Raw genomic sequence first — 12,836 nt, 5'->3', positions numbered from 1 at the left:
GTTCGAGGGCCCAAGGAAAATACGGGCTTTGGGAAGGCAGTATCAAGAGCTTGAAGAACTAGTTCTCTTTATTTTTCTAGATTAAACTTCCTGGATGCAACTGTTGTTGCCTCCACCAAGCTTTCATACCCGCTCTTATTGTTTCTCAACCTTGTTGCAGCTTGGACATTCTGTGAAAGATGATTAATGGCCATTCGATTGAACCAGTTATCTTTGTAGACTCTCTTGTCTTCTACTGCAGCACTTGCCGGTCTTGTATCTGTCTGTTAGTGTTTGCCTTTGCATTTTGATTGGACAACAGCAAGAGAGCAAGAGTGATGGATGGATCGTTGTCCTTCATTGTTTAGAAGATGAAGTTTTACTGCTGAGGAGAGAGAGAGAGATCTGGTCTTGATGCATGCTGAGAGATCTCGATCTCCAAAAAAGGAAAAAGAATGAGGACTTTGAAAAAGAAAAAAGAGAATCTTTGGGGTTTTTTTTTTATGAGCAGAGACCGAGAGAGAGAGATAGAGAAAGAGAGAGGAGATGACATGGTGGCTTTGTTTTGTGGGGGTTTTCTGGAAAAGCCCAAGGAGGTTTTGGGTTTCTGCAGATTTTGCAGATTCACGGTGGAGGTGAAAAAATGAAAGAGAACCGACATAGTTTTTCGTGTCGATTCCCACAGACGGCGCCAAATGTTGATGCACAAAACCGGAGGGGTCTTGGAACAACGTAAATCCGACCGTGAATCCGCAAGAAATGTAAAGAACACAAGATGTATCGTGGTTCACCCCAATGTTTGGGCTACGTCCACACTGATATTGTATTTCTCTGTTTGTGAGAGGATTGTGAGGGAGAGAGCTCTGTATGTGAGGATGAGAGCTTTGTGAGGGTGAGGGGGCTCTTTCCCGTTTGTGAGGGTGAGTAGGCCCTTTTATAGAATAAGGGATCCTCACTTAGTACATATTTGCCCCCTCCATTTATTACATAATTACATTTGAGTCCCCCGAGTATTTATACGAGGTCTAAATACGGAGACCCTTAGTATGGTATAAACATATATAATGTTTTTTTTACAAGAAAGACCAATTGGGTACATTGCTTCAGTGACATAAATTATCTGGAGTGAATTTGCATACGCACACAAATTGAGTATAATACCCTTATATGACAACCACCAGTACAATTGTACAATCGGAACCAATATAGATTTCGTCACAAACAGTAGACGTAACAGACCTTTACTGGCACATACTCAGTCATCGTTGAGGTGATATAAAGTCTTCGCAGAAGAGCAAGATCACATAGAGTTATCGTTGATAGACGAGACCACATAACTCCTTGCTCACAAGCAAAAACCACATTCAACAATTGCAAAAACACGACCACAACACTCGCTAAGTAAGACAACAAAAGTTACATTAATCCTAGAACAGAACCACTGATCGGCTTATCATTGTACAACACAGACACATATGGTGGCACTTGAACATATTTCTGCAGTTATTTTTATTTATTTATTAAATATACAATTGTATGAATCTGCAACTTGGCCATGGGCCAATCGCCACAAGTTGTTTTTCTTTTGTATTTTTGAACCCTTTGCTCAAATATGGAAAAAGAATGATGAAATCTCAAAATGATTGAAGTAGCTTTTTGCTCAATTATAAAAGGCTCAAGCTTTGGTCCAAAATATTTCATCATCAATGAAGAGTCATATGGGTGTAAAGTGAAAACTATTTTTTGGTACTCTTTTCTTTGTACGGATCAGTGATATTTGTCTTTATTTGGAAGACAAATAAAGTGAAAACTATTTTTTGGTACTCTTTTCATTGTTCTTTATACCTCTGACTGTCAGTATTTCATTATATAAAAAAAGATATTCATTTGTTCTTTCAGACCCTTTGGCTATGTACGACTCTTGTGATTGCTTAGGGTTAGGGTTCTCTTAATTGAACAATGAATTTAGTAACTGGGTACACTGTTCCATAATTTGCCATGAAATGACAAGGAAAGCAACCAAATATAGAAAATTTACAGATACGATCTCAGAAATTTTAAAGATATAGTTTTTCTGTGACAAGAAAGGACATAGTATTTCACTCATTAATACAAAGGTGTCAATTAGGTACATTGTTCATAGTGATCTGGAGTGAATTTGCAGACACACAAATTGAGTGAAACTCCTATATGACAAAGCACAACCGTACAAATCAGCACCAATACAGATTCCGTCTCAAATGGTAGACGCAACAGACCTATACTGGCACACACATCAATCATTGCTTAGACAACATAAAGTCATCAGAAAAGATTGATAACACATAAAGTTATCGTTGATAGACTAGACCACAAAATTCATAGCTCACAAGCAAAGACCACATACAACTATTGCAAAAGCACGACTACAACACTTGTTAAGCGAGACAACAAAAACTACATTAATCCGAAAACGGAACCACTGGTCAACTAATTAGTGTGTGTGTGTGTTTGTGTAGGAATAACCAAATGTTATTCACATGAGCCACAATCACAACTTAAAAATGTACATATGTTTTATGTTTCTAGGTCATACCAACCAGTTTCCTTTTTCTTTCCAAATTTGGAGAACCAAGGTCGAAATTAATGGGTTGAACTTGTCCAATCATTGGAATTTGCCTCAGACAAGAAACCAATACAATTAACTGCAAGTACAATGATCTATCATAACAACAAAATCAACAATAATCTATTTCCTCTGTTTGAATGCCAAATTGTTTGGTTGTGGACAAACTTTTTATTTTCTTAATTAGATGTAACATAAAATTAGAGATAACAAAATCAACAATTATCTATTACCGTACCTTTTAATAAAAAAAAACGATTGACTGCAAGTACACTATATTACACTGATAGTGTAAGTTATTAACTTACACTAACAGTGTAAATTAACTTATAATAACAGTGTAATATGACGTTTACAACGTAACCACCAACCATATGATAGTAATAACAATCTGTATTAATCATTGCAACCTTAGCATAATCATATATCTTGTAAAACGTAGGATATTATACTTAGATGGGATTGCATTACACCACCAACGAGTAGTTTGTGCTAAATTAATTTAAACTACAAGAAAGGAAATTCATATTTTATAAGCAAATAAAGAAACACACAGCTCTAACCAACGTGAACAAAACAAATTTTGTTGTAAAAGCAAGTTGTTTGCAATCCCATTTAATTAGCACATCAAGTAGTAAGAATGTTTTTTCTTTTCTTTTTTTTCAGAAAAAAAAAAGTAAAAAGAATTTTGGCGGTCAAATGCAACGATATCTGATATTATATTCTTCTCATGTCGAGACTGAGAGAGAACCAAAGTTGAATACTTGTATAATATTCACACCACATTTTTTGGCCATTTCAATATAGTTACCGAGTTAGATTGTTCCAAAAGGTTAAACCATAGAAAAAAATAAGAGAAATTTTATTTCAATCCCTACAATTACTATATATTGAACTTAAACTTTAAATATGAATTGTCCTTTTTACCTTATTGCATAATTACCATCATGTACAAGATGAAAGTAACAATAAAACTAAAATTATCAATAAATTTCTATCCAATAATCAAACTTTACCATCACGTAATCTTTATTTTACCAACAAATCCCATCACGCAGTTCTTTAATAAGCTTAACGAAGGAGGAGAGGATTTCTATAAAGTCCAACGGGTTCCTTCCCTTGTAAGCATTTTTTATGTCTTTTTTACTTCTTTTTTTTTTTTTTTTGTAATTTAAGACTTTGTTAGTTTGTCGTTTCGCTTCCTTAATTAGGTTTCTTTATAATCCCTTTTGAAGACATGAATTAGGGTTGTAGGTCAAGACAGTGTGTTGTCTCCAAAGTTCGAATCCATCATCATAAATTAGAATAGCTTAGAATATGATAATTTTAAATCCCACACCACAAACTCATGAGACTAAGCCCTGATTTGGTATTGAGGTGTTTCTGAAAAAAGTGGGTATCAAAAAAAGCTTCCAGCTTTTTTATGTTTGGTAAGCATTCAACTTCAGTTTTTTTTTCTTCATAGTTTTGGGTTAAAAAAGCCAAAAACACAAAGCTGCAAAACCCAACGTTGAAAAAAACGGCTTTTTTCGCTTGCCCAGCTTTTGCGCAAACCGATTTCACAAGAGGCGCTGATGCCTTTAATGAAATTTTCCAATACCAAAAATGACATTTAGCAATTAAATAAATTATACATTATACTCGTAGACTTCGTCGTCGACCCCGCCACGTCTCTCTTCTGTCCTCTCACAACTGTTTATAAATAGTTTATATGAATCTTATAAATGTAATAATAAAAGAAAAGATAAAAAAAAAATTATTATATAATATTCAACATCATATCTTTTTTAGTCATTTTACATAGTTGCAGCGGTTTTACATAAAAATTTACTAAACACTTTAACACTGCTTTTTTTGCTAAAAGCACTTTTACAAAAAAAATTACCAAACACTTTACTGCTTTATTTCACAGCTGTTTATTCTCGTAGCACAGTAAAAACAATTTTTTTTTCAAAGCACAGCAATACCAAACCGGCCATAAATGCCACACTTCAAACACTCCTACGCATTTAACTTCTAGATCATACATAGACCTGGCATTTGTGTCGTGTTTTCCGTGTTCATGTCGTTTTCATGTCATACCCGATATCTTAACGGGTCGTGTCGTGTAACACCCGTTAAAATAAACGGGTAAAATGACCCGACCCGAAATCGACCCGATAATATTAACAGGTAATATGATCCGATCCATTACCCATTAAGGAAAATATATTTTAAACCAATAAATAATCAAATGAAAAACATAATACTAAATAAGTATATACCATATTGTCACATCCAAAACATAAAAACGCATTTTTCTTTTAAGTATATTTTCACTTACCTAAAGTCTTTAATAGTTTTTTAATTAATGTAGAAGTGTAAAAAAATATAGAAAAAAATATATAAATGCTCGTAATGACAAGGTTTACGACTTTCATGAAGAGCTTAACTTCGAAATTCGCCACTATAATCATATAAAGCATAGATCAAAATTTAACTGTTGTTGATTGTTGTTTACATTTACGCTTCATTGTTCTCATCAAATTTTGTTTTTTTTCTTTTCAGATTTTCTTTTTTGAAAACTTGATCTATTAGAGGATGTAGGAAGATGAACAGTTTGGATCGTGATATTATATTTAGTGTTTTACGGTTAGTGAAAATATTGCTTGATGTTTATAAAGTTTCTACAAACTATATAACATTGACTCATATTTCAGTTAATCGTAAATATCGAAATGTGATATCATAGATCTGAACCGTTCATCTTCTTACATCCACTAGATGATCATGCTTTCAAAAAAGAAAATTTAAAAAATGAAATTCAGTAAGAAGAATAAAGCGTAAATGGCAATCGATGGTTAAATATAAATTTAAGGTTTATGAATTATAGTGTTGGATTTTGAAGCTGACCCTTTCATGAAAGTTGTAAAGTTTGTCATTATGAGTGATTGTATATTTTTTTTACATTTTTACACTTCTATAATAATTATTATTAATTTTATTAATTTTTCCCTCAAATAAAAAACATTATTCATGAAGGTTTGGAGGATTTTAAAAATCTAAACGATAATGTAAGTGTAACCATTATCTATTTGTGGAGGAATAATAATGAATCACGAGTGTTTATATATTCTTTCACATTTTTCATATTTGTATGTATATCTTCTGAGTTCTTGTCTATACAAATACTATATTAGTGTTGACCCTAAAAACTACTAAGCCTACGTGGCGCGCAGGCCGAGTAATCTATAAGCTAACTACGTCCTTCGGTGAATGCGGGGCGTGCCAACTCGTCGGCCGAGCTCGGCCGAGGAGTAAATTTGTTAATGTTGCGTTTGGTGCGCGGCTGACTTTTGCGTCTTACGATTGCGGCCGAGAAAGGAACACGTCTCGGCCTCTTGGGTTCTCGAACCTGAAGACAAGGCTACTATTCTTACGAAGTTCACGAATTGTCGTCGTCGGATTCGGTCATAGTGATGGTATTCGTCAGAGTAAACTCACGCCGAATCGACACCAAAGTGTAAGGGCACAGATACTTAAAGCGGATATGAGTCTCAATAGTGAACGTGGTTCGACCGTCTGAATGCCGAACTCTAAATCCCACTTGAGAGTATCCAATCATAAAATAACTCGGCGTGCAATGCGCCGAGCTCAGTAAGTTGTAACACCTCACTTTGCCGAGAAGGCTAATGAGATAACCTCAATTAATAAGGATTCAGAAACCTTTCTCAACCGAGACTTGGATAGGTAACCAACCGTCCTCGTCACAGTGCTGTTGATGCCAACGGAAGATGCTGTGAGATTGGCTGATTCTACGGCGATAGAGCTATCTATGCCGACTGAAGATATCATCGGTTGCTTTCACAGTGCTGTTGATGCCAACGGAAGATGTGTCAGCGAAAAGAGAAAATAAAAAATATCAAGTTGTTGAGAGAGTTTGCGTAGGGCAGTTGTGTGTTGAATTGGAGAGCCTTGAACGATGCACAACCTCCCTTATTTATAGCACCGGATACCTTCTAGGTCGAGTCAAAACCCTACTCGGATTAGGACTTCTTCTCTTAATCAAAAACCAACTCGACCAGTCCTTTTTCACCTCGATTTTGAACCCAATCCTTTATCGAGCCGGATTCACTTCCGGGTTATTAATCTCACCGAGACTCCTTATTGCGCCAGGATTCGACTCGTCTTGCAGTATGGCTTAACCGACCTAGGTTTGAAAGCCCACGAACTAAACGCTCCATGGTAACCTTGTCGTAAGGCCTTCCGGGCTGAGAATGATTCTATACTCGGCCCAAACTAATATTTTGGGCCCAAACATTGCCCCTCGCTTCTAAGGTCTTTGGCCTAAATCCTCTAGTCGAGCTCCGACCTTGAAGAAGCGAAACTAATACTCAAAATCCAAATACTCTATTTCCAAGGCGTATTTATTGAGCACGATTGCACGATCTTGATCCTGCTAACCAATACACCACGTGGCATCCTTTAACACGGCTAATCCCTAATGATGACGTTTAAAGCGTGCGGCTCCCTGAACCGTCATACCATCATAACCTTGTTGCTGAGCACAAACATGCCACCTTGATCCGCGAACCATTCACCATCGTGCAGACCCCAAAACGTCTTTCACCATAAATCTCGTCGCCACACGCAATCGTGCGCCCCTCAAAACACGAAACCTTCGGTCTTTTCAACTGGATTCTCTGAATGTTCATAATGATTAGCGAATTCTTCGGTCGATTTTACCCTTCATTTTGAATTTCGAACGATTGCCCTTCTTTCCACAATTCTATAAATACCGAAATTCTCTCATTTGTACTTTACGCTTTCAAACTTTCTGAAATTTCTTGCCCTCATTCTCCAGTGAATCCCTTTCTTTTAGATCTTCGTCTTCAAACCCCCCAACCCAGAAAATTCCACTCGTGTCGCATCTTCAACCCACTTACAATGGCCTCTTTCATCTCCAAGCTTTCCAAGGAATGTGACCAATGCCAGAAAATTATTAATCGAAGTTCGATCAAAACCATCCGTTTTGAAAGTGACATGGGCACCCCTCATCAAATCTTGGGTCCTCTCTTCAAAGTGGCAGTACCACCAACCATCATTAGACTTCTTAAGGAGCACTGCATATCACCCTTGCTGCAAGGGTTTGAATGGTCGAAGTGGGACCTGGCAAGGCCTCAAAGTTTATGGCCCTCGACTACTACAGCCTGGGCAGCTTAGGTCGTACGAATGGAAAAACTCTTCGGCGAGCAATGGAAAGCCCTAGGCATCTACGACGCCATTCACCTTTCATTCATGGAAGTCATCCTGGACAAGGAGCTCCTCTTAGCAGCCTTATGCTTCTGGTGTTCGGTTACCAACATCATGGTCCTCCCTCTCGGCCTTATTGGTCCTACCATCATTGACATTACTGCCATCTTGGGGACTTCCCTGACTGGGATCCCAATCGACGCCACCCTATCTGAGTACCCGTCGAACCTTGACTTGAAGGCGCTTTTCGACAAACGAGCCCTGGAGACGCTGAGCGGTGAAGGCCAAACACCCTCAAAAGAAGAAGTTCACAAACTTCACAAGAACTTCTTCAATTATAACACCCTCTATCTCCATTTTTCCGGTCGAGGAGAAGAGGCTCTGCGAGAAGGGGAACACGAGGCTTTCCTCTTCTATTGGTACAACAAATTTATTTGTTGTACCAAATCTATTAAATGTCCGGTCGAGAACATGCTAGTGGCCGAAGCCCTAGCTAGCAGTCACACTCTGGCACTCAGCCTGGCCATTCTCGCCCATCTCCTATGCTGTTTGGCCGAAACGACCCTAGATAAGGTTAACACGCACCAGAATGGTCCTCTCTGGGTTTTCCAACTCTGGTTGCAGGTCTACTTCGCCCCTCTTTGGCCAACGATCGTTGATTTCTCACCTACGGAAGCGTTCGGCCCTCAGCTGGCTTCTCGGCCAACACCCCCTCACCAAGCTGAAGAGGTGTTCAGATACTTTTTCACTCTCGACGATCTTTCTAATGACGAGTTCTTGATCTGTCGTCGTCGAGAATACCCTTTGTTGATCAGGCTTCCTACATCCGTGTAGGGCGCAGATGAAGATGTTGACCTTCGTCAATCCTGGGGTCTTTCGTGCTTACCTGTGACCTGCCTCTCGGCTGTGAGGGTCGCCGAGCGGGTTGGGAAGTGTATCATCCCAACTTCCTCGCTCGGCAGCTTGGCTACCTCTAAGGTTGCCCGGTCCCCCTTCTCTCCTCAAGGTCCGTCCTAAGCCGCATATGCGAACCCGGTTCTTTGAAGAAGGAATGCAATGACGCCAACAAAGAGTTCCAGGAGCGATGCCAAAAATTCTACCTTCAACCGGTCACTGCAGAATGTCTTAGCACCGATACCTTCGATAATTGGTGGGAAGAATACACTCATAGCTTCTTCAACGCACTGGTCGAATACGTCATTAACAAGATCTTCGACGATCATCCCCATAAAGCTCATGCTCCCTAACCTAAAGAGGCTACCCATGGTATATAGCTTCATTTACATTTTTGGATATATTTGGATATATATATCCTTACTGTTATTGACTTGGCTTTCAATTCTCAAACAGCCGAGCGCCAAAAAAGGTAAAAGTGGTGGCTGTAATTGCAGCCAAGAAAAAGGTAAAAGCCGAGCAAACGACCCCGATAGGAGACTGAGACGGCCGCCGCAGTCCTTCATCCTACAAAACTCGTCAAGAAATTGGCAAATAAAGGGCAACGAGAAATTCATGTCATCTCTAGCCAAACATCGGGAACAGCCACTCCTGATGTTTCTCCTTCCACCCCAGCTGTACGCGTGCCGATGGTCGTGTAGCCGGCTCCGACAAGTCAGGCCTCTAAAGCTCGTCTTAACCCTCCAGTAGTGACCGGGCCAACGATTGCTCCATTGGTTGAGCCCTCTGTAGTTTCTGGGTCGGTCGTTGCACCTGTCGTGGAAGAGGCAGTCCTTCTAGCCGAGAAAACTCCCCCTAAAAATCCAAAACACGCGGTAGTCGTTCTAGAAGAGAGTGACGTAAGCGATGAGATTCCACTGGCGAGTCGCCTTCAACCACGCAGTCAACTTCCCCCTACGTCCGAGGCAGCTGTCTAAGTCGACCTTTCTACGACCGACCATGGCAAACGACCTGTTGTAGAGCCAGAGGAGAGCGATGGGAGTCACGAGATTCCGCTGGCGGGTCGCCTTCAACCCCGTAATCAACCTCCCTCTAGGTCCAAGGCAGCTGTCCAAATTGGCCATTCTGCAGCCGATCGTGGCAAACGACCTGCCGTAGAGCCAGAAGTGGCGGCGGAGACGCCCGTTCACCCGCAGGACCAGGACTTCAACATTCCTCCCCAAGAAGCCACTTTGGCCTTCGTAAGTAACCCTACCGCTTTCCTTGGTTATTTTTCTGTCTTAGAGCTCTAAACCAGGAAAATATTAAATGTCTGCCCACTCTTTTCATCGAAAAATCTAAGCGTCGAAAGGTGTTATCTATATTTCTTAGCCGCCTCAATGGCCATCGAACGTAGATAACCTCCATCGACCGCGTGAACTGAGAAGCAGTTTAAGACACTGGGCTCAGCCATTAAGTTCTTTAGGTTCTAGCAACGAACCTGAAGATATGGCCGAAGTTTCATCTCGGCAGGTTTAACATAAAACTTTCTTGCTGTCTTTTTCGTGATGTCCTTGAGCTTACACTGATTTTTGGGTGCAGCCTTCATGGGAAGTCGAGTTCAAAGCTCTCTTGTCAAGCACTACTGGAGCGGCTGGTTCTTCGACCACCACAACTGAACCCGCTGATTCAACTGCTCTGGCTTGGTTGCAAGAAGCTTTGTCTCTCTCGGCATCGCAAGTCCTTGAGTGCAAAGGTCTTAATTTGTTAGGTACATGCCTAAACGATCTCGGAGCCGATGGTCAAATGAGCACCGAGGCTATTGTTCAAGCATCGTCCGCCTTGGAGCGCGTTCGGGAAACCTTTAGTGTCATCGAGAACGCTCTGAGGGCTGAACAAGATCTAAAAGTGGTTGTGGCCGTCCAAGACGCTATTCGGCTGAAGATCGATGCCTTAAAGGCGAAAGGAGAAGCCTTGGCTAACCTCGACCGTCAAATAGCCGAATTGGCAAAACAAAGGTCGGCTATTGCTTCTGAGCTTGTGAAGGACTTTGAGTCGGGCTGGAAAGATTGTTTAACCGAGTATGTGGTGAGAGCGAAACGAATCGAGCAGTTGAAGATGGACAAGAAGAACCGGCAAGCCGAGGTCATAATGGGCGAGGTGCAGTGGTTGGAGCTGAAGGCCCTTCTCGGCACTCTTCTTCTTTCTTCACCCTGAATTTATTCAAATGTAAACTGATCGACCTATTCACTTTGTGTATTCTTTTATCGATCTTAATGAAATGAATTTCTATTCCCACATTTCCCATGTGACTGGATAGTACTGCTTTAAAAACTTCCCATTGATTGGTAATTTGTGAACTAAACTGGTCCGATCTCTAAGATGATATGCGTCTTTGCCGAGAACCTTATGTATGACTAACGGCCTTTCCTAATTCAACGACCATTTGCCGAACCTAGGATCTTTAATTCCTATGGGCAACATAGTTTGCCAAACTAATTCTCCTTCGCCAAATGTTTTCTGTTGGACCTTTTGATTATAGGCTCGCTCGGCAATCTGTTTTTGTGCCACCTGCAAGTTATAAGCATCAAGTCGCGCTTCTTCTAAATCTTCTAACTCCTGTCTCATGGACTGATTATATTCGGCGCTGAACAGACTACTTTGTTCAATTATTTGTAACAAATTTATGCTTAACTTGACTGGTAACATTGCATCATGTTCGTAGGTTAGTGCATACGTGGTTGTCCTAGTCGCCGATCGGAGCGATGTTCGATATGCCCATAAAGCCTCATTCAACTTTAAATGCCATATGCCAGGCCTTTCTTTTATTATTTTCTCGAGAATACCGATCAACAATTTGTTACTTGCCTCGGCCTGCCCATTTGCTTGTGGATAATACGGTGTAGACCGTTCAAGCCGAATTTTCAAACTTGCAGTATATTCTTTAAACCTTTTGGCTGTAAAGATTGTGCCATTGTCAGTTATGATCGCTTCTGGTAAACCGAATCTGGTCACAATGTGTTCTTTCACAAAGTCGCAAACTTCCTTAGATGTTAGCTTGGCATACGATTTTGCTTCGCCCCACTTAGTGAAGTAGTCGGTTGCTACTAGTATCCATGCGTGCTTGGCAGCCCTGGAAGATGGTGTGATTTTACCGATTACGTCCATGGCCCATCCTCTAAACGGCCATGGTTTGGTGATCGAATGTAATGATTCAGCCGGGACCCTTTGTATAGGACCATGAATCTGACATTGTATGCACCCTCGTGCGAACTCGATACAATCCTATAGTATTCTTGGCCAAAAATAGCTGTGTCGTCGAAGCAACCATCGCATTTTACATCCGGACTGATGAGCTCCGCAAACCCCTTCATGGACTTCTGTGATTACTTGAGCACCCTCTTGGGGGCCGAGGCATAACAGTAATAGACCATCCTCACCTTTTCGGTATAACTTGTTTTGATACATGACATAGTTTGTGGCGTGAACTCTTGTTTTGCGACTGTGTTTTCCATTGGGATTGTCAAGATACTGCATAATGGGCTTTCTCCAATCATCTGGTATTGCCTCGATGGCGCAAACATCTATAAGGTCTTGTCGGTCTAACAACGAAGGTAAGGACATGACTCTTGTGCGTATCACGTTGTCGCGGCGGAGGATTTGTTGGTTAACCAAGGCCGGGTATAGTTGTCGTAACATGGGTATTTCTCGGCCTAGCTTGCCCCCCAGGGGTTGTGCATTAGAGGAGTCGACGTCGGTATTATGAATTCGGGAAATATGTTCAAATGTAATATTGTCGAAGGATTCGGCCAAATAGCTGGCGACCATGTGATAGGGTGTCAGGGTACAACTCATGCATCGAAAAGAACCATTAAGTTGGTTAATCACAAGTTCGGAGTCGCCGAGGATGAGGGCACGGGTCACCCGCAAGTCATGAAGGATTCCAAGGCCGATGATAAGGGCTTCGTATTTGGCCGGATTATTTGTGCATTCAAAATCCAACTTGAGCGAAAAATACCAACGATCGTGGTTTGGGGATTGAATAACAATTCCAACGCTAGCTGAGGATGAAGTACTTGAGCCGTCAAAGTACATCGTCCAGTAGTTATCGCGCGTTTCAACCATGCCGATTTCGACGTCGTTGCCC

General features: G+C 40.8%; 2 protein-coding genes across 2 annotated transcripts in view; both read left to right on the top strand.

Moving 5' to 3' along the window:
• Positions 1-12,836, top strand: part of LOC126581893 (uncharacterized) — a 66,052-nt gene that overhangs the window by 31,260 nt on the left and 21,956 nt on the right. The window lies entirely within an intron of this gene.
• LOC126602428 (uncharacterized) lies at positions 7,796-10,906 on the top strand. Its single transcript, XM_050269293.1, has 3 exons — positions 7,796-8,093; positions 9,731-9,951; positions 10,292-10,906. The coding sequence occupies exons 1-3, from the start codon at positions 7,796-7,798 to the stop codon at positions 10,904-10,906; spliced, it is 1,134 nt and encodes a 377-aa protein (XP_050125250.1).

The sequence above is a fragment of the Malus sylvestris genome, chromosome 2 (assembly GCF_916048215.2).
Source record: "Malus sylvestris chromosome 2, drMalSylv7.2, whole genome shotgun sequence".
In the NCBI taxonomy this organism is placed as follows: domain Eukaryota; kingdom Viridiplantae; phylum Streptophyta; class Magnoliopsida; order Rosales; family Rosaceae; genus Malus; species Malus sylvestris.
The sequence above is the reverse complement of the archived record's forward strand: the minus strand, read 5'-3'. Positions and strand labels throughout refer to the sequence as shown.